The sequence below is a fragment of the Lampetra planeri genome, chromosome 35 (genome assembly GCF_965212315.1).
Source record: "Lampetra planeri chromosome 35, kcLamPlan1.2.h2, whole genome shotgun sequence".
Lineage (NCBI taxonomy): Eukaryota > Metazoa > Chordata > Hyperoartia > Petromyzontiformes > Petromyzontidae > Lampetra > Lampetra planeri.
Window position 1 is genome coordinate 8,296,635 of NC_136141.1, and position 21,571 is coordinate 8,318,205.

The 21,571-nt window shown below is 45.2% G+C and overlaps 1 protein-coding gene across 1 annotated transcript in view; it reads left to right on the forward strand.

The window, feature by feature from the left end:
* LOC144730364 (caskin-1-like) overlaps positions 1-21,571 on the forward strand; it is a 413,671-nt gene that overhangs the window by 300,813 nt on the left and 91,287 nt on the right. The window contains exons 3-4 of the mRNA XM_078611135.1: positions 19,920-20,017; positions 20,856-21,001. Of these exons, the coding sequence (XP_078467261.1) occupies positions 19,920-20,017; positions 20,856-21,001 (244 nt within the window). The remainder of the gene's footprint in view (positions 1-19,919; positions 20,018-20,855; positions 21,002-21,571) is intronic.

Here is a 21,571-nt window from a genome sequence, read left to right on the forward strand (position 1 = left end):
TGCTTCGTGATACATTTTAACGGCCTCCGCCTGGTGCACTTTTTTTTTTACGTAAATTCGTTTGCATCTCCGCTTGTGGTGCATCGTGCGTTTTGCCCGCGGCTCGATGTCTGCCGATGAGAAACTGTGCGTTTGTCAATTGCGAATGGTCCATCTCCCGGTGTTTTCAAGGCACCGCGCTATAAAGTGTGACCTCCGACCTATAAGCCGATCAATGGTTGAACCCTTTCTCTCGTCGAAAGGGTCCAGTCGCCAAAACATTGGCCTCCTATTGTTCTGTTCAAAGGCAGTCGCAGCGCGAATGACTGCACCGCAGTTGGTCGATCGGCCAGGTCGCGTTTGTGGTGGGGTAAAGCGTGGGTACTCGCACGCCTTCTAACACGTCTGACCAGCTTGGAAGAGTAGGCCAAAATAATTTTTTTGAAAGCGTTTTTTCGAGGGTCTCTCTCCATCTCCCTTTAGTTGACTTCCTTCTGGCAGCATTGGCAATTGCAGGACTGAACCTGTACCCTTACCTTTCAGTTTTTCGGTTTGTGTTCATACACCGCTGTCAACACAACCCTTTATTATTTATTGTTATTTTTGTTTATTGTGAATATGGTATCTCCCTAATTATCACTTACTAAGGGAATGATGAATCCCATCGACAACTCGCTTGGTGAAAGACAAGGACATTGAATTTAATTCCTTTTGTGGCCATTAAGCGTCTCTGTATATTATTGAGTAAGCAATGCTCGCTGCATATAAAGCAGAGGCTGCATTTATGCATAGAGGATAATAACGACGCAGCTGTCAATATGAAAAGCCTGCCCCGCTATTAGGGGCAGATATTTCTTTTGTTTCCTCCCCCTCACACCCATGATTCAGTGCATCGCTTTGCCAGGATGAGATGCAATAGCAAGAGACGCACGTGTGTCACATTAACCGCGAGTGTGAAAGGAACTTGACATTTATTTTTGCGTGCATCATTAAAAATGCCGCCGTTTGATTTCGCGTTGACACCCGTGAGCATCGATTCGCCAGTAAAGGAAAGCATGGCGCGATCCGCTGCCGTGCACACCGTGCGATGAACTGCACTGGCGAAGAGAACCGAATGTTATTCGTGCCCAGGTGATGACAACGATGATGATGATGATGGTGACGTCCACGATGAATGTTATCATGTTATCAATGAAAGGTTATAAAGTTTGTTAATTTGTCTCTTTTTTGCCTACGCTTAAAAAATATAGATATTTTCACGAATCATCTGTAACTAATACGTGTGTTTTATTTATAAACATGCCGCAAACATTTTTTAAAATTAAATATGCATAAAGAACAACAACATTATGTTGATTATTAGTGTTACTGCGAAACTAACAATTGACACTTCAAAAATTGGTCCGAAGTGAACTGTGAAATACAATGCTGCATGCTCGATGGGCGATGTTTCACGTTATATCGACTCGGAACAGAAATACATTTTACAACTTCGTACTTTAACTTAGGGGGGTAGGTGGGGGGCAGCAAGAATAAAGATCCCCAGAGCTTGCGCGTTGGCTTTTGAAAAAATAAAAACCGCAGAGGCTTGGCCGCTGATCTTGAAGGGGCTCTTGCCAATGGGTTGGCCTCGATTGGAGGATCTACTTGAGGGTTATTTGTGAGCCGCCGCGTGCGACGGTGACCGGCACGTGCGGGGAAAGCGTAATTGCATCTTTCCCTTCCCGTGCTCTGAGCTGCCCCTAAGCCCATGAGTTGCCACGGAACATTCGCTCGCAACAGCGTTTTAGCACCGACAGCATTTTAACCCCAACAGCATTTTAACCCCATCCACATAGCGAAAGCGAGGTTTAACCCCAACAGCTTATTTCCAACACTACCGCTACTCAATTGTGTTACACACACTTCGTCGCTATGAGCCCCGGTGGCCTGAGGTTCGATTCCCACTCGTGGCCATCACAAGTAACGAGTACCTGAACCGGCCCTGGACGTCTCCAAAAGAGACTCAGTCTCAAATGAGTACCTGGTGCGGTGTGCAAACATCGCCACATAGGTAGACAGATGTGACCGAGCGCGGTGCTGGCTACCCACCCCCTTGTGTGCCGTGCCGGCCTACAGAGGTGATCGCTGATAGCACTTGCCTCAAACAGCCTTTTTAAGACTATATCGGGGTTATCTTTGTCTTTGTGTGAGAAAGTGTAAATTATTGCTTTATGCAGGAGTGGTTTTATTGCCCACGGATGCAATCATCTGTGTGGGTGTTTGCTGTGTGCATGATGTTGTGTGTGAACACACGGCAACACAATAACATCTCGCCACGGTGGCGAGATGTTAACAACCTCACCTGTTATACAGTAAGTTGTGGGTTTGATCCTGATCCTGACGCCTGTATATTTTGAGTTTGCATATGCTTTTCGTGGTCGCGTGGATTATTCTCCGGGTCCTCCGGTGTTTCCCTCCACATTTAGAAACATACGATTTTGAGTATGTGGCTGCTATAATTGTCCACATGATGACAAGCCACTTCGTTGAGCTATCATCTGTGGCCATGTCGCTTCTGAAAGAGAGCTATGTAGCTGAGTGGGCCTTTACCTGAAAAAAATAATAGCTCAGTTAATAGTTCAAATGTGTGTCGATTTCAAATGTGAACCGTGCGGAAGGGGCGAATGAGCAGCTCGGGAGGCCGATGCCAATGCTTTGGCCGACATCGACTGTGAATTCAAGATGTGGGAAGTGAATCGAGCGGGCAGTCAGGGTAGTGGTCAGTGGCTGCAGAGAAAAATAATCGTAATTAATTTCTTTCGAGCTCAGTTTATTCAGGCTGTGTGCCGAGGACATTTCACCAGGCCATGGCTATTGAATATTTATCATTAAAAACTATTTTATTTTTATTTTACCAGGTAAGACCCACTGAGCTATATCGCTTTTTTTCAGAAGAGACCTGGCCACAATTGATAGCCAAATGAAGTGGCTTATCGCGTCGAAATTTATAGCAGCCCAAATACTGTGAATGCATGTTGATTCTAAATTTGTAGGGAAAACCGGAGGATCCATAGAAAAATCCACATGACCACAGGGAGAACATGCGTCAGGGTCAGGATTGAACCCACGACCTCTTGTATACCAGGCGAGGGAGTTCAAATCTCGCCACCTCGGCGCCATCACACGTGTGTGGCTGGGTGACAACAGTCTGGAGATTGTGAGGAGAGAGACCCTTGAAGGATATCGGAGATCGGCTTGAGATATCGCGGCATGGAGAAATGTGGAATTACATTTTTTTGTGTCTCGATTCTGACATTACAATGGTGGTGATAAGTAATAATATTCATTCATTCAAACTACTGGTCAGTACGGGTTGATGAATGGAGTACCCCGGGACTGGTTAAGATATCACTCACCACTGCTGTTAGCTGTGGCCGAGAATTCAAGCTCAGGTCGCCGGGCTCGTATATCTGTGCACTAACCGCCAATAGCCAAACGTGCGTATCCGTCTACTGCGCATGCAGCGTGAGGGCTCTCATCCCTTTGTTTTCTTCCTTCCACCAATTTTAGAAGCGAACACGGACGGCGCAGTTGTAAAACGTGCGACGGATGATCGTCAATTTCCGACCATTAAAGTTACGAGCGGTTTACAGATGAGCTTCTCTCTTCAGCTGCACGTGGTGTTGTTTAGTAGCAGAAAACGATGCATCCAGAGATTTCGTAAACATATTTTCACATGCAAATTGAGTGATTTATGCAAAATCCCCACGTGCATGTGAGGGACGATGAAAGCCTCCGGTCACCCACACTCAAAATATAATTTATCAGTTTCGAGTGAGTGCATGCGCAACTGTTACATAATTAACGTATTAGATTTTTTTTCATATATATAACTTGTTCTGCGTCTTCCCGAAAGTTTATCTCAATTGTGCTCTCGGCGTTGCATCACGAGACAAAGAATCCCGGGGCAGCGCAGCTCTTTGTGTGTTCGAGTACGACCCGCTGCAGCGGATACTACAGAGCTACCTCTGAGATCCCTCCGAGTGACCTCTGGTTCACACGGTCGAGAGAAGCACTTTTCCACCCGCTCTTCATAATAGCCACCAAACGTTTAGTTTGTTGTCCTTACCCCTCACCTCCGATTAGCACGGTCGGGTTATGTACTGTGCGAAAGAAGTTTAACATACATAAATACATACGGGATGGTCAAAGCGACATTTTACTGGTAGGAACCTCCTGGTTACACCAGCCCACAGGGGATTATTGTGTCCGTCGTGCAGGGAGGGGCTGGGTGGGGAGGGGCTGGGTGGGGAGGGTGGGGCTGGGTGGGGAGGGGCTGGGTGTGGGGTGGGAGGGGTGGAGCTGGGTGGGGAGGGGCTGGTCACCCCGTGGTGCCCTTATAAAACTCAACGTTTAACCTACTCACGCCGGCTTGTGCCCGTCCTCACAGTCGGGCATATTTGCGGAATACACCACGCCGCCGTTGACCCTGGCCATTGACCGAGCAACCCAACGTTCCTACCAGCTACCTCCGCAGGAATGTGTTAATTCCAGCTTAGTGCTTTGATTTGTGAGCCACCCAGTCACATCCATTTGTCATGTAATCGTTACAAAAACAAAACAATCGTGCGATCGTATAAATACAATGTTTCCAGCCCCATAGTCTGCGCCTCCGGATTACCAGAAGTTGCTGTTGACCTTCAACATGGTTGACGTGCTAATGCGATTGATTTAGCATTGGTGTTATTGCTTCCAAATGATCGTGTGTGAGAACAAGTTAATGCTTATTTTTATAGAGATGTAACAGCAATTCAACCCCTGGTGACTGAGGATAATGTTCAGTTCAGGTCAAGAATTCTTCGTGCATGTGAACTGCTTTTAACATATAACAATAAGTTTTACCCTTTCTGCCATTGAAACAGGTATCAAGTTGTTAACACACCAAACATAATCCTTATTCATGGAATCCTGTCCGCATTAATCACACATACTTGTGGTGAACATGCAAATAAAAAACACGCTCTGATAATATATGGCATTGTCTTTGAAACTGATTGGTCCACACCAGAGACAGCTTTCTTTAGAACCTAGTCTCAAAGTGTTAGATCAGAGAACGCCAAAAGGCGAACAGCTAAAACTAATTTTACTTGACCACACCTACAGGTAGCATCTGAACATGCATTATGCATCACAGCCACTTTCGCACCACACTGCGAACTTGATACATTGGCAGCATAAAAAACTATGATTGCGTAACATCGGCATATGTTTTGTGCCCAGCTATTGACAACCGGGGGAATAACAATAGTGCATTGCTATTATACATGATTTAAACAAAGCAAAAACATGCAAAAAAATATTTTATTGGTTGTACAAACCATCTGCTTGCAAACACCTGGTGCGGTGTGTTTAAAAAAATAAAGGTGCAGCCCTGCAATTGCTCGCTCATACCACTGCTGGCAGAACGGGCTCCACGAAGTTTGAGCAGGGTTGGTTACGTACGGCGCGAAAGAAGTTCGCTTCGAATTGATAAAAGCTACCGTACTGCCTCTACTTGATTACTGTGACATCGTGTATAAATCAGCCCCAAGTACTATACTGAAGAAGCTTGACTCAATTTATCACTCGGCCTGAAAATTTGCATTGAAATGCCCATATAGGACCCACCACTGCGATCTCTACATTGGGTCAAACTTAACTTATCTTAATGATCGACGGCTTGTGCATCAGATCTTATTTATTCACGATGTAAAAAATCAGCAGACTACCTGCTGGATCTCCTCTCTGTTTCGAAGAACAAATGTGACCTAAGGTCTTCGCTCATTTAGCAGCTTCACATTCCTTATTGCTGTACAAATGTAGTGGTGATACGCGCTGGGGTAGCGATCAGGTGCCAGCGCGTTGTGATTGGATGTGTGGGTGGTGACGCGCGCTGACGGTGAGGGATCAGGGGTCAGCGCGGGATCGTGGGTTGTGTGGTGTTGATTGGCTGGGTGCCGGTGACGTGCTGGTGTGGGAGTGATCGAGTGGCAGCGCGGCGTGATTGGTTGGTGAGTGAAAACACGCGTTGGGGAAAAAGGATCGTAGAGATAGCGCGTTGTGATTGGTTCACTAACAAGCGATGCTCGCATCGAGGTCCGCATCCGCTCCGTCTCCCGGGAGGAACGACTATATAAGGGGATGCGCACAGGCGCACGGGGAGAGTGTAACCAGCGAAGACTGAAGACGGGAGGAAGAGCCAGGGCCCTGCGGTACCTAGTCCCGCTGTCCTGCGAGGACCGGGACTCTGTGTAACCCAGAGGCGGGGGTAGTGTGAGCATGCAGTGTCAGCATGCCGAGTGTGTAGCCGGGGCCTAGAGTCTACACGAGACGAGTGATAGGGGTGTAGCCAGAGGCGTAGGGTCTACACGAGACGAGTCTACACAAGAAGAGTCTACACGAGACGAGTGATGTGTGTGTAGCCAGAGGCATAGGGTCTACACGAGAAGAGTCTACACGAGACGAGTGATGTGTGTGTAGCCAGAGGCATAGGGTCTACACGAGGCGAGTCTACACGAGACGAGTGAGGCGTGTGTAGCCAGAGGCTTGGAGTCTACACGAGTTCAGTACGGTGTGTTATAAGAAGAACAGAGGTTACGAGTTGTACCGGTGTCTGGTGACCGTACGCGGAAGAATAGAGACTACACGTTGTATCGAGATAAGCGAAGATTTAATAAAAGAAGTGTGTTACCCGTCAAGGAGTTTCCTGCCGTCATTTCCAATACTTCACAAATACTGGAGGAAGGGCCTTTTCTATTGATGCCCCCAGGGTCTGGAATGCTATCGCCAATAAACTGCAACTTAGATCACTACCTGGGAGATCTTCACTCAAAACTGCTTTAGAGGAGTTGTACACCCCTATCTGCCACTGCAATTCAGAATGGCCTGAAATCAAATGTATCGTTCCAGATGACCGCTGCAAAGTATGATCTTGAGTTTTGATTATAGTGTGCTGATCTTTAAAGGTTTATTGAAAAATGTAGATTCTGCTACTGATACTCCTGCTGTTATGGAGTGACTCATGCAGCCAGCTATGCCTGCAAAGTTTGGTCGTACATGTTATGTATATCGTTTATTGTTAAATTTGAATCACAGTTCCTATGATCACTGTTACATTGTTTTATAGCTTTATTTTGGTAATTTTGAAAACTTTTGGTTTAGCCATGTTTGTTTGTTGTAGTACAGAGTTATCCTGATAACTTTAATCTACATTGTCTTATGGTTGTTATTGTTTGACTTGCATCCCACTGGGATTTTTGCACACATCATTGAAATGCGGTGTTTTTTTTGGAAGACTTTGCTGTTTTTCCTGGATTTTTGTGTTGCGTGTAGTCACTTTAAGGTGTTTCTTGTTCATATTTTTGCTTTGTTGCGGTTGCACCCGAGTCAAGAGCCGCATGGCTCACAGGGTTATACCTGATAAATGAAACTGAAACGGAAACATACGTGCCAAGTACATACGAAGAGGGATTTATTTTGGCCTGCTCTTTGCTGCCGGTCGCATGTCTTGGAAGAGAGGTGGGGAGCACCCACGCTTCACCCCACCAAATTGCGACCGGCCAATCGACTAACTGCGCCGGGGACCCATTCCATGCTGCCGGGTGGGCAGAGGATGGCGGTGGTGGGGGAGAGATTTACGAAACGGGCACCGTTTGTTCAGCCGCCGCCGCCGGGAGATCGAACCGGCGACCTCTGGATTGCAAGTCCAGCGTGCCGACTAGCTATCAACACCACAGCAGTGACCCATATAACATCTGTTCTGTTCGTACAAAGTACATACTCATTTGAACTCCTCTCTTGCAGTGCGATTTGATCGTGCTGTTGCTTTATCCTCCAGCCGGGGTACTTTTATTGACCTCTTATCTGCACGGACAGTATAATTAGGCATTCATATTGCCCATCTGCTATGCATTGGATGCTTTAATTAAAAGCGATAGCTTGAGGGTCAGGTTCTGCAGCAGACCTGCCTGGCGGCTATTAGGTCCTCCATCCGAGTCCCGGCATACGCCGTCAAGTATTTGTTCTTTGCTTAACTGCGCAAAGCACAACAGCTTGTAATTGTCCTGCGGGGGAAGAGGCTGCGAAGCTGAAGCCACGGAGTATAACGCTACAACATTGCCAGCACCCTCCACCCCACCCTCTGCTTGGTTAGTTCCCCTATCTGCCTTTCGTGCATCACCAGCATTGGTTGGACGTCCACGGCTAAACGTTCCAATGTGGATCGAGCTTTCGAGCTTGTCAAACGTTCCGTTCCTTCTTTCAAGGATGATTGTGCATCTCGATGACCAGACGCGGCTGGGATTTGTGTCTCCGTGGCCACGTGTAGACGCCCGCGACACGTTGCCCCGTCCATCGTCACCGCCCCGGTCACCATCTGCCCGTCGTGCTCCTGCGATGCGAACATTTTAAATATCACTCCTGCACGTGAACCGAATCTCTTCACCGTGTTGATGTGGTCGTTGTTCTCCCGCGTGCTTTCTCTCCTTTGGCTGCTATGGGGGCGCTATGGTGGCACGAGATGTCAACCACCTCGCCTGGTATACAGGAGTTTGAAAGTTCGAGCCCGACCCTGACGCCTTCTGTATATTCTAGATTTGAAGCTTTCGTGACTGCAAGGATTCATATTCTTAGGTTTTTTCGGTAAAGTCACGTAGGTAAAACATTAAAATTAATAAAAGTAAAATAAAATAAAAATCACGACGTTTCGGAGGCAACACAAGCTTCCGTCTTCAGGTGGAACCGTCACAGCCACGACAGCTGTATCAAGTAAATGAGAGATTACAAGAGCTACCACTCCGTATATATAATGGTTGGAGAGGGGAAGGGCCAAGTAAGGCACACTTTTTATTAATATGGTAAGGTGAGGCTTAAGACTAAGAATAGACTGCATAACAAAAGGCTGAGCCTTTGTTATGGAGAGGTACGGTTTGTGACTAAGCCTGGCCTACATAACAATAGTGTGAAAAAAGAAAACAACTAAATATGGTAAAACAAGCCTGGCTGTCTATCAATAACCTGTAATAGTTGTCTGTCAAATAAGATGGACCAAATAAGTGTAGTTAAATCTTTTTTTGCATGGTTAATCACATCTTTCCAATGATTACTCAGTTTGTAACCATCATCACGGTTGAAATTATGTCTGTGTTTGTATATTTGTATGGCTTCGTGTACAAACCTTTGATGGTAGCCAGGAGGTTTGCAGAGCACCTTGGTCTCGGAAAAGACAATTTCATGAGAGCCCACAGAGTTGTAGCAATGATCGGCAACGGCCGAAGAATCAGTTCTGCCGTGTTTCAGATCTGACTTGTGCTCGCGGACATGATCAGAAACATGACGTTTCGTTTCTCCAATGTAGCAATCACCACAACTGCAACTCAATTTGTAGACTCCAGGATACTGTAAGTCAGGAACGACATCCTTCACAGATGGAATCAGATCACTGATTTTATGCACTGTACTGAATCGGACTTGGATCTTATGTTTGTTTAGAATTTTGGAGATCTTTTTGGTCACGCCTGCTATGTATGGTAACGTGATAGTTTTGGTCGGAGTTTCATGTGGCTGTTTCTGTGTGGTGGGAGAAACAGCTTGGCGGATAGTGCGGTCAGAGTATCCGTGCATCCTGAGGGCCCGATGTACATGTCTTAATTCACCGGCCAGGTGGTGTTGGTCAGAAATGCCATGGGCTCTGTGGTATAGCGTTTTGATGAGAGAATTCTTTTGAGATGGGTGGTGGTGGGAATCCAGTTTCAAGTAGGAATCTAAGAATATGAAGCCTTCTGTATAATACAGGTTTTTGGGTTAGATCGCGTAAATATATAAATGTGTCGTTAAAACCCGCCACCACCCGGCACAGCCAACTAGTAAAGGTTGTCACGTAAACAGAACGTGGCCAATTCGTCACTAGTACGGCACACAGGTGTGTTGGAGAGCCAAGCCACAACATTTACAAACTGAGTACGACGTTTTGCCAGTAATTATAACTAGCTTCATCAGGCGACAGCCAGATTTGTGGAGACGTCTTACTGTTTCGTTCCTTATATAGAGGCGTAGATGTGGTGACCACCCTTCTGCGTTCTTGCACAATGTGGCGGAGGGGGGGTTACTGAGGCATCATACATTATGCATGTGCATTATGCGAGCCCTTTGAACTTGTCCTTCCTGTCTATTGTGTTTATTAAAATAGCCCTACCAACGGTAATCCCTACTGAAGTACGCTGCGCTTTGTAAGCATGCATTTAAATAATGTATTATTTGATGATTCGTTTTCACGCAGCACTAAGGCGGTAGCTATCCGAACGGTTAAAGTTATTTTGATTTCTTTCAATTTCGATAGATTCTCTAATTAGTCTTGGCCAGTAGTAGCTAGTTTTGCACAAAACTTCAACATTATCAAAATCAATGGATTGTGTCCTTGTTGCACTAATAAACCTTATGGCGGGACCCCGGGGTCCCAAAAGCCCCCGGCTCTCGCAATCAACTGCGTTGCGACGTCATTTATGTCCGTTGAAGGCGAACGATATGGCAATCTATTCCTCTCGACGAGCTCTACACGATGCGTTAATCAAAGTTTCAAAGTTTTGTTTATGACTACGGCATTCGTCCTCGCTGCTGCTACGCTTGGACATGACAACAGAATGATCCGCACCAGGTGGGTCACGGTGTTTATGTGCGCGGTGGGACGGAGTCGCCAAAAATAAATGAATTAATTGCGATTTTGACTTCCGTTTATACGGGAACTCGGGGTCCCGCCATAAGGTTCATTTGCTCACGCTTTTTCATTTTCGCATCCTTCCGGTGCAGTCATTCAATGTTCCATCGGTGCTATGACTGTGCCATCGGTAAATCGGAGGCAAATACTTTCTCAAGCTACCTTCGTGCCGCTGTTTATACAGTCGGCAATCTTGTGAATAATTTTGGTGAAGGCACACCTCCTTGTCCGACTCCTCTGCTGAATGTTCGCTTTGACGGCTCAACGATTACCGTGCTGGGAAACCCTTCCAATGACTGCCAAATGACTTTGTCCATCATTTCACTGTCACCGCTTCCCCCTATTGTAACTCACTTGAATCTACGTACATAGTGACAGTGAGATTAACACGGAGTAGGCTTTCATCACCATTATTATCCATAATAGAGGAGGGTTTTTTTTTTAGGTTAGATTGCGTAAATGTAAATGTGTCGTTAAAGCTGCCACAGCCAAGAGCAGGCTGTCGCCTCATGAGGTTGGTCGTTGTAATTATGATTACCATTATAATTATAATTACCATTAATTATAATTACCGGTTATTACCGGTGAAACGTCATGGTACTCAAATGGTAAATGTTGTGGGTTTACTCTCCAACGTACCGCTATTTACATACTCTTTGGTTCTTTCGGTAAAGTCACGTAGATATAAAACAAAATAAATTCAAATAAATTGCTGAAGTGGGCAATTGTTTCTTGCTGTGGTTGTTCCACCTGATAACGGGCACTTGTGTTGCGCCCGAAACGTGATTTAATTTATTTAGTTTCATACCTACGTGACTTTACCGACAGAACCAAAGAGTATGGATCCCTGCAGTCACGAAAATTTCAAATCTAGATTGAACCGCTATTTCCGTTAACCAAAAAAAACTATTATGGATAGTAACAGTCAGTGTGACCTCTCGTCTTGGTACACATTTTTTTAAAATCAATGTTCAACATACCTTCAAGTGCATGATATGTTATACTCTATGAGTGTTTGCCTGCCTCAGTTGTAGTTCGCTGAGGTTCTGTTCACACTTGCCAAGTTGCATCGACTGAGTGTTGCTTGTAGCCATTGCAAATGTCGACTCAGCGGAGCTGTGTACCCAGCCTTTGAGAGCTGCTCAATGATGGTGCTGCTCACATCATCACAGCAAGGAAGCAGCACATCGCCATGCGCACGGGAGGACACGGGGAGTGCCCAGAGAACACATTCCTGCGGAGGGAGCTGGTAGGAACGTTGGGTTGCTCGGTCAATGGCCAGAGTCAACGGCAGCGTGGTTTATTCCGCAAATATGGCCGACTGTGAGGGCGGGAACAAGCCGGCGTGAGTAGGTTAAACGTTGAGTTTTATAAGGGCACCACGGGGTAACCAGCCCCTCCCCACCCAGCCCCACCTCTCCCACCCCCCACCCAGCCCCACCCAACCCCTCCCCACTCTCCCCACCCAGCCCCTCCCCACCCTCCCCACCCAGCCCCTCCCCACCCTCCCCTCCCCACCCAGCCCCACCCTCCTCACCTAGCCCCTCCCCACCCTCCCCTCCCCACCCAGCCCCTCCCTCCCCACCCAGCCCCTCCCTGCACGACGGACGGACGGACACAATAATCTCCTGTGGGCTAGGCGTAACCAGGAGGTTCCTACCAGTAAAACCACGGGCATGCGAGGAAGAACACTGCGTGCAATAGGTCAGAATCGGAATGGGAATCGTTGTTTCGACTGCAGGAGGAATCCGTTGAGCTGTGAAGCTGTTTTTTTAACAGATGGCCAGTATGGGCGGGTTGGCAAGTTACAACAGTAAACAATAGAAAAACACCATGTGGGTGCAAAATAGAAGGAAATGGTAAGCAAGTCACTATATATACTCTTTGGGTCTTGCGGTAAAGTCACGATCGAAACGTCGTGGTGATTTTTTTTCTATCTACGTGACTTTACCGAAAGACCCAAAGAGAATGAATTCCTGCAGTCACGAAAGCTTTACGTTACTATATATACAGAGTGTTTTAAAAAGATGGACCCGATTTGAAATCGCTATATCTCTGCAACCACGAACCGCCCATGAATTAAACTCTTACCACTTGAAAGGGCGGGGCATAGAGAGGGCGGGGCATAGAGTTTCAAATGATTACTGCTAGATGCCTCTCCCAGTGCACAAACAGCCCCTAGCCTCAGTCATTCGCAAGACACACCGCCTCAACGTTGGATAGGTCGCACGAGGCCCCAAGACTTGGCGCTACACTCTTGGCCCCCAAGATCCCCAGACATCACACCCTGCGACTTTTTCTTGTGGGGATACGTCAAAGACCGTGGTGTTTTTGTGCCACCATTAGCGACTAATCTGGAAGACCTCAAAAACAGAATCACGGCAGCGGTGACTTCAGTAGAAGATGACACTTTGAGAGGCGTTTGGGACAAATTCAACTATCGTCTCGACGTTGTCCGTACAGCAGGTGGAGGGCACATAGAGCATTTATAAAATGGTTAGTCAAACTTGATAACTCATTAAACCGTTTGTAACTTTTTGTGTAATTGTAACATGTTTCCATCGTGAAATTTACTGCTTTGAAACTGGGTCGATCTTTTTTAAATACCCTGTAGTTTTCTTAATTATATGTCTGACTTATCAAGCTTGGGCAAGGCAGCAAAACCCACAGCAAAACACTCGCAGACCACACCAAGATAGGCCACATTAACATTGGCCTATCCATACACAGGTAAGGATCAAAGTTACAAATCACATTGGCAAATGTGACTGCTGTATCCAGCACTAATCTTCTGTTTCAGGATATTTTTATTGAAGGAAGATTTTCGATATTAAGGCAGGAAGCAAGGTTGTTCCAAAACGTTGGCGCTGCAAAGGCTTTATCACCTGTTTCAGCTCTTGTTCTGGGGATATGTCTGCTTCAGACCGCGCTTGCTATGCTGCCTTTCTACAGGTAGTCCATTGCCTCGCAGGTCTCATGCACAACATGATGGATCCTTCCACGTGCTACCCGGTCACCCTGCCACCAAGCCGTGCATGCGTCGCTACGTGCCTGTCCATCGCACCCGTCCACAACCACCCCCCGGCAGACATCTTTGCGAGCTTTGCCACGTGCAGCACCGCGGTCGCACGCCGGCGTCTTATACGAGCGGCGGCGGGTCGGGAGACGACGTTCGCGGCGTGTGACTTAGCGGCAACGCACCCCTGGCGCTGCCAATTTGTCTTGAAGCACAGCGACGGCGGAGGCGACGACTGACTGCTGTCACTCGGACAGCTGTGTGCGATGGGTCGGGCCTACAGCGTGGAGATAAATGGAACGTGACCGAACGCCGCGGCATGCGCAAAGTCCCCGATTCCCCGTGTGTGCGAATGTGCGCTTCTGCCGCACTGAAAGTTCTGCGCGTCCATACAGACTCTGGCAGATGAATGGAAATTCGTGGGCTTACACTGTGAACGTGTCCACGCTTCTGGCATTGTTTGTGTACAATTCACGTTTTCTCATTAGGCACTCCACTTTGTTGTTGCCTTATTTATTTGGCTTAAAAATAATGTGAAGTTTATTAACAGCTGTTGGTATATATTTTCTCGATAGCATATAAACACTTTCACATTTTCATGCAGTGGAAGTATAATTACTGAATTATAATCCTTTCTAAATAAATATCTACGAAAGGTGTTGGTTGTTTAAACACATTAGAAATGGCTTTAAGTGAAAAGTCTGAAATAAAATAGATTTTTTTTTATGTCTGCCTCCTACATAATTACATTTTTATTTGCTATTTTAGCAAGATTACATTTTCATGGTTCAAAGCATACACAACTATAAATTACATGGTTTGTTTAAGTTAAATATCAGCTCTAATATGTTTACACTAATTTACGCTAAAGCTATATTTTGAATACAGCTTTAAATTCCTGTAATAATAATATTTACTTTAATAAACAGATGCACAATATATAATTTATGCTGACATTTATCCAATGGAACTGTTATTTGGTTTGATATCAATGCACTAAATGATCAGGTTCAACTGAACAGTGGCCACCATTTAAATTTGAGTGATTACTTTGGTGTGATGAGGCCTTCAGTCAATCATTGCGCTAATTGACAAAGCCAGTACCCAATAATCCACTAAGTGTTCAAGCAAACCGTGCACTGATGGTCTATTGATGGTCCATTGATGGTTTACTCTTGGGGGAGAGTCTCTCAGCTAGGGTTGGTTGGACTGTGCATCAGAACATCACAGCCTAGGGCATCTATTCATCATATGCAGCATCACAGCCTAGGGCATCTATTCATCATATGCAGCATTTCAAGATATTTTCATAACAAAATAAATCAGGAGACACGATGCCCCCTTTATGTATCCGTCCCTCCACGTAAAAAAAATATTTTTTTTAGACATCCTGTGAGCCACACAGCCTTCTGGGAATGCATGGTTTTAGCCACATCGGTGCAATAGAATCATACTCAGTGCCTCATCAGCAGTCAGGCTTGCATGGAGCAATGCAGGTGAACTGCAAGGTGTTTACTTTGCGTGATGCATGTTATCGTTTTGCGCTGAACTGGGACCCATATCTAACAGATGTGTTCTTCTCATAAGCCTCTGGCAGCTCGCCAAAATTAGTTTCAAGCGAGCCTGACTGCTGAGGAAATACTGAATGTCAAGATCGTTGTCCGAAGTTTTCTTTATAAAATTATCGCGATATAATGTTGGTCTGAAAATCCATCAGTCCAAAGAACTAAAACATATTTTTACTTATACCAGGATACGCAGAAGAGATGTATACTTTTACCCATAATACTTCCACAGCAAGATATAATGAATTTGTGATGAGTTTTTTCTTGGATGTCAATCACCCTCATTCGTATAGCAATTCATTACAATACTTATGAATATTTGCATTAATTAATGATACAGACCAGTAATTGCATGGGAGAGGTGAGTTCAGTCTGGTAGAAAATTGTATCAAATCATCATTAGTTTCATTTGGATTATATTGTAGTGGTATAAGGTATTTTTTTAAGAAAAATACATTATACCACTACCTGACAAAGCCAATCAAATCAAGTTGTCACGTGGGCAAATATGCAAATTGATTAGGTTCATCAGCAAAACCGGAATATGGATAAACAAGAACAATTGTTAAAATCAGTATCTGCTTCCGATATAGCAGATAACACATTCACAATTTTGTACATTTGTTGGTAACTTTTTTACATGCTACCCGACATGATCTAATCCGAAAAACGTATTTATTATAATGTGGGTCATGAAAGTCTACGCACGAAATTGTATAAATTAATAGTGGGATCATCACATCGCAGGATTGGGAGCCAGGAGGCCTTCATCCACCAGTGGATTGCCCGTGGCCGATAATGGCGATGATTGCAGGGTGTTAAATTTCAGACTTAGTGTCATCTTCCTTGTTGATCTTCAAAGAACACCACCGCCGATGATTGATGCCCACAGAGCAGATTAAATCTTCACTTGTTGTCATCTCATCCGTATGCCTGGGCTTCCTGCATCAAAGTGCATTTGCAGAACGGGCATTGAGATGTCGTGGAGAATTTAGGTTAGCGCGCGCTTGCCACTGAACCAGTTAAAAGGTCGAGTTTAGCTCTCATAGCCACGTGGTGCTTTCATGGGGGATTGATGGTGCTTCTGCAGCTGACATGGACGTGAAAGAACATTTCGCGCACTTTCAGATGCTCTTCTGCAGCCGTCTGGAACACTCTTCCTTTAGATATTACAAAGCCACTGGAGCTTTGCACTTTTAAATTATCTAGATTTGAAAACTCGTTTGTTTAGAACTGCTTTTTGCGTTTAGATTGTTGTCCTTCTCTCGCACCTCCGATTATCACGGCTGGCTTCGTATGGCGCGAAAGAAGTTCAGCATACATACATGAGCCAACCATTTTTGTGTTGGCATATACAGTCCAAAATCGAAATATACAATATTGTACGATACTAAATTCCTAATAGTTATGCCTATGTAACCACTATTGGCCAGGCAATATTTGAGCAAGAGATGTAGAAATGGATGTAAAAGTAATTGACATTGCATGGGGTTACGTTGACTTAGACGATGATGATAATGCACTCAGACAGGGGGATCATCACATTGGTTTGCAAGCCGCGCAGGTGAAAAAACCGTGAAACAAATGTCTCTTCGGTGAGTGTGCAGATCAGCAGACGGGAGCTCAATGTGTGAATGAACAGCGTTTGAAAGCAGCGCAGATAGCATTAGCGCTCGTAGAGTGGAATTCAAAGTTTGCCGCCGATCTTTGGACGGGAGGTGTTTCCGTCGTGTCCTCCCCGTGCCCAAGCGGGAGATGTTCCCCTTCACGCCGTGCATGCGAGCGTGCGAGAGTGCGAGAGAGTGTGTGCGCCAAACCTCGTGGGTGTCCCGGCAGATAATCATCTGTAAAGAGAGAGCCCCACGTTGAGAGAGAGAGAGTATCAAACGTTTTCATATTTAAATGTTTTTGGATGTCCGACATTTTTTACCTTTCGGCCCAAGTACAGATTTCACTTCCGATTTGCATGCATAGCATTTTTTTTATAAATAGTTTCGGAACAAAATGAAATAATTGCAACGATTTCAAATACACACGGTCCCCACTTTTACGACACGATGCGTTCCTGGAAACCCGATCGTAAATCGGACCCCTATTTTTCTAAAGGCGGTAGAAGCAGTAGAAACATCACTTGCTGATGTGTTTTTCCTTTCATCAGCCATATATAACGGTGTTTAATCGGTAAAAAAAATCCAACAAAAACAACACCTCCACGCCGAGTCACATCGTAAACCAGACAGACTCTGTTCAAATGTGTTCGGACTCGTGTCAGACGATGCATCGTGAATCAGGTTTCTGCGTCGTCAATCGATCGATGGTGGCGTTATGTAGACGTCGTAAATGTGGATCGTCGTAAACCGGACACCACCTGTATTAATCGTTGGATTCATATTTTTTTCACGCAAAGTTCCATCAGTAAGACGACGGTCCTCATGAAACAAAAATGTCAACTTTATTTGAATAATTTAAACAAAAGTGCCACCACACATCGGCAAAAACGACGGCACTTTTGTCACGAACAGCATAGAAGTGACGAGATAGAAGTGATCTCGCTTCCCACGATGTCAAAATCGTTTTTTCATCAATCCACATTTTTACTTTTTATTCTGCATTGACCAAAATTTATATATTTAGTCCACATTCTTTGGACTCGTTGAATTGATCCAAAACAAATTCTCAAATACAGAGGCTTTACTCTGAATACGACCTTGTACGTTGATAGCTCTCTAATGTGCGTCTTTTGTTCCCCGAAAGCAAAGTATTATTAAACATACAAATGTGCAGCATACTCCAAGGGCACAACCGCAGAAAGACTCAAATGCAAAAAACACGTTTTACCACAGGCATGTGGGGTTAATGTAGACACGATGCCTTCTTGTTTGGATGTCTATTTGGTGTTTGAACGTCTTGACACCTATATTCATGCCGGAAAGCGTAAAGCTTGCAATGTTTTTCATAGTCTTGATTCTGCCAAAACAACGGGTCACAGAGAAACACAAAAACACGTAAAAAAAATGTGTGGTGTCAGTGAAAATCTAAGATGAATGTATGTATTGTTTAACTTCTTTCGAACCGTACGTGGCCAACCGTGCTAATCGGAGGTGTCGTAAGAATGGAGTTGGCGAGTGAACGAGAGGTTGGTGTTCGGGTGGCCAGCAGAGCAGTTCCACCGTAAACTCTGCAACCAAAAAATGGGGCCAAGTTAAGTGATGATGGCATTAAAAGGAATCTGCATCAAACTTTGTAGCGTGCCACGTGCACTCGGGCTGTTAACAATTCACATCCCCCCGTTCCTTCTCACGAATCGCCTCCGATGGAGCGCGGTTGGCTACGTAAGTTGTGAATAGTCATGATCACGGATCACAAGGCAAGTCAGGAAACGATTATTGTGTATCTTTGTTTGTACATTGTTGTGAATGTAGTGGGGCTCTCGTGCTTGTTTGGGTCACTTGGAAGCCATGATTTCATGAATCCGAGAACATACAGGAGTTCTTGCGCACGCGATTCGATGCACGTATTGCGAGCTTCGGATGAGACGTTAATCGATGGATCCATCGATCATTACTCTCCTAATATGCACAATACACGTCCTGCGTGTGATTTGAACGATACATAATTACCGGATCACTTTGTAGCCTCATCAGGAATTTTGATCGATGATCGCACACGGTTGGTAAATAGTGAAAATATTTTTTGGGAGATTCCAATTGCACAATTTGATACATTTGTGGGGGGAATTTTTGGAATGAAACATCAGAATCATCGGCTCCTACTTGCAAAACTAACACCCGAGTCACTTTGTGCTGCACACGGAGAGCTGCCACCCCGAGGGGTGCCCTTTGAAATGTGTCGAGGTGAGATGTGATGCAGAGCACTCTGAAACGCCCCGGTGCATTAGGTGCTATATCGAACACTAATTATTCCCATTACCAATATAAAATGTCATCGTTGTGTGCTGCAGATTTTGCAGCAAGCAAACACACGAGCAGCTACAACGATACACAGCACGGCTGTGTAGAACGGCCCTAACAACAGTCGGTCAGATGTCAAAAAATATCCCTCTGTGCTCACCACAGGATAACAGTCATCATCATGGGTTGATTTCTTTTTTTTACCCCCTACCCATTTCAGAAATGTATGTATGTACGTTGAATTTTTCTAGATTAGAAGTTTTAGTGACGTCATGTAGGTGAAAAAAAAAATAGTTGTTAGTTGTTTTAATTTTTTTATTTTATTGCTTTCACCTACGTGACGTTGAACTTTTTTCGCACCATAAGTAGGCAACCGTGTTTATCGGAGGTGCGGGGGAAGGACAACAAACTAAATACAAAAAGCAGTTGAACTAATCAAACTATGTTTTAAATTTTACCAGGTAAGGCCCACTGAGCTACATATATAGCTCTTTTTCAGAAACGACCTGGCCACAAATGATAGCTCAACGAAGTGGCCCATAATAGCAGCCAAATACACTCAATGCATATTTACAAACGTGTGGAGGGGGGGAAAAAACGGAGGACCCGGAGCAAAATCCACACGACCACAGTTCATCAAATCATCAAAGTTTGTGTGTCACCCGCATTCGAGGGCTGACGTCCGTCACACACATCGTCCGTGTCTTTTCGCGCAGGTTTTCCGCCCTCCATCATGCAGCCCTCAATGGGAACACGGAGATAATGAACCTTCTTCTGGAGGCCCAGGCCCACGTGGACATGAAAGATAACAAAGGTACAATGTCGGTTTATTACAGTATTTTCTATACCCCCTCCGATTTGAAAAAGGCACAATTTTGTATATGCACGTGTATATAGATGATACGAAGAAAAATATATTTAAAAGAGCATTTACAATGAGATTTTGTAAGGGCGGCTTTAAAGCACTGTATCCCAGCATGCCCCCGTGCATGTAGGCACAGTGTAATCGCCGCCTATGTATATACCTGTATATATATTAATAAAATGTTAAATCATTTTTAGAAAATGCCCTTTCCTCATTCAGGAACGCCTGAATCTCAAAACTCATTTCAGATGGGGCCCCACATTGCGACGGTTGGCCGATATTATGGATGTGGATGGAAACTGGAGTGCCCAAAGAAAACCCATGCATGCCTGGCGATAACACTCAAATCTCCACACGAATAGAAGAAAAAAAAATCTGTATTCCCATTTCCTGATCTCCTCTCACAGTCCAAGCCAACAACACTTGGCATTCCACAGCAAACTCCAATATGAGTGCTAACCAGGCTCAACCACAACCACGCTTACCCTCTTGAGCTCTAATGAGATTAGGCGCGTTTAATGCGACTTGGTTATCGGCAAATGCGTGGGAGGAAAGTTAGGGGAAGAGGAAGGAAATGGATCCATTGGTGGGACAATGCGAGCGGTTGCACAGGATTCTCCGTAATAGCTGCACGAGATTGCAAACGTCGGAAAGCATCTGCCATGGGCATTAACTCTCATTCAGGAGGGTGACACGTGATGGATAGAATTGTGCATTCCTGTGAGTGTGTTTTTTTGTGTGTTGATTTTTATGATTGTTATCGTTGTTGTTGTTATTCTCACAACAGGCCTCAGGCCTCTGCACTACGCGGCCTGGCAGGGAAAGGTGGAGCCTTTGCGGATTCTTCTCAAGGCCGGCTCGTCTGTGAACCTGCAGTCTGGCGACGGGCAGATCCCACTGCACCTCTCCGTGCAGAATGGACACTACCAAGTGGTGAGGCTGCTCCTCTCCTGCTCCTCACCGTCACATCCAATGGGAGCAAATGCCGCAATAGCCGCCTTTGTTTAAGGGAGGCCATAAAAAATCGAACTTGATTTCGTGCTCAAAATGACAATTCGGGTGGTACTCATCTCCTGTTTACAGCCCTGGAGCCAGTGACGGAAATTCCTCATTCCTAGGGCGGAGGCATAGGACAAAGATGGATTCTGGCTTAGCAATTATTGGAAGGATTTGATCAACCATTTCAGGTCTTAATTGATTGTGTTCACGCTTATGGTGACTTTCAGACCGCATTCCATTTTCTGCTCCCCCCTCCTCTTTTCCTAATATAGATGGACTCGTCCATCTGGCAAACTGCCAAATCGCTGTCCTTGGTGCTGATGTTAGGAAAAACCACCACTTTTTTCAAATTTTCTTGCTGTGGATTTCACACCTGATGATGATTGCTTGTGTTGCAGTCGAAACGTCGTGAGAAAAAATTGTTTTTTATTTTATTATTTCCCTTCTACGTGGCTTTACCGAAAGAACCAAGAATAGGACAAACACAGTTGTCTTTCCTGATAA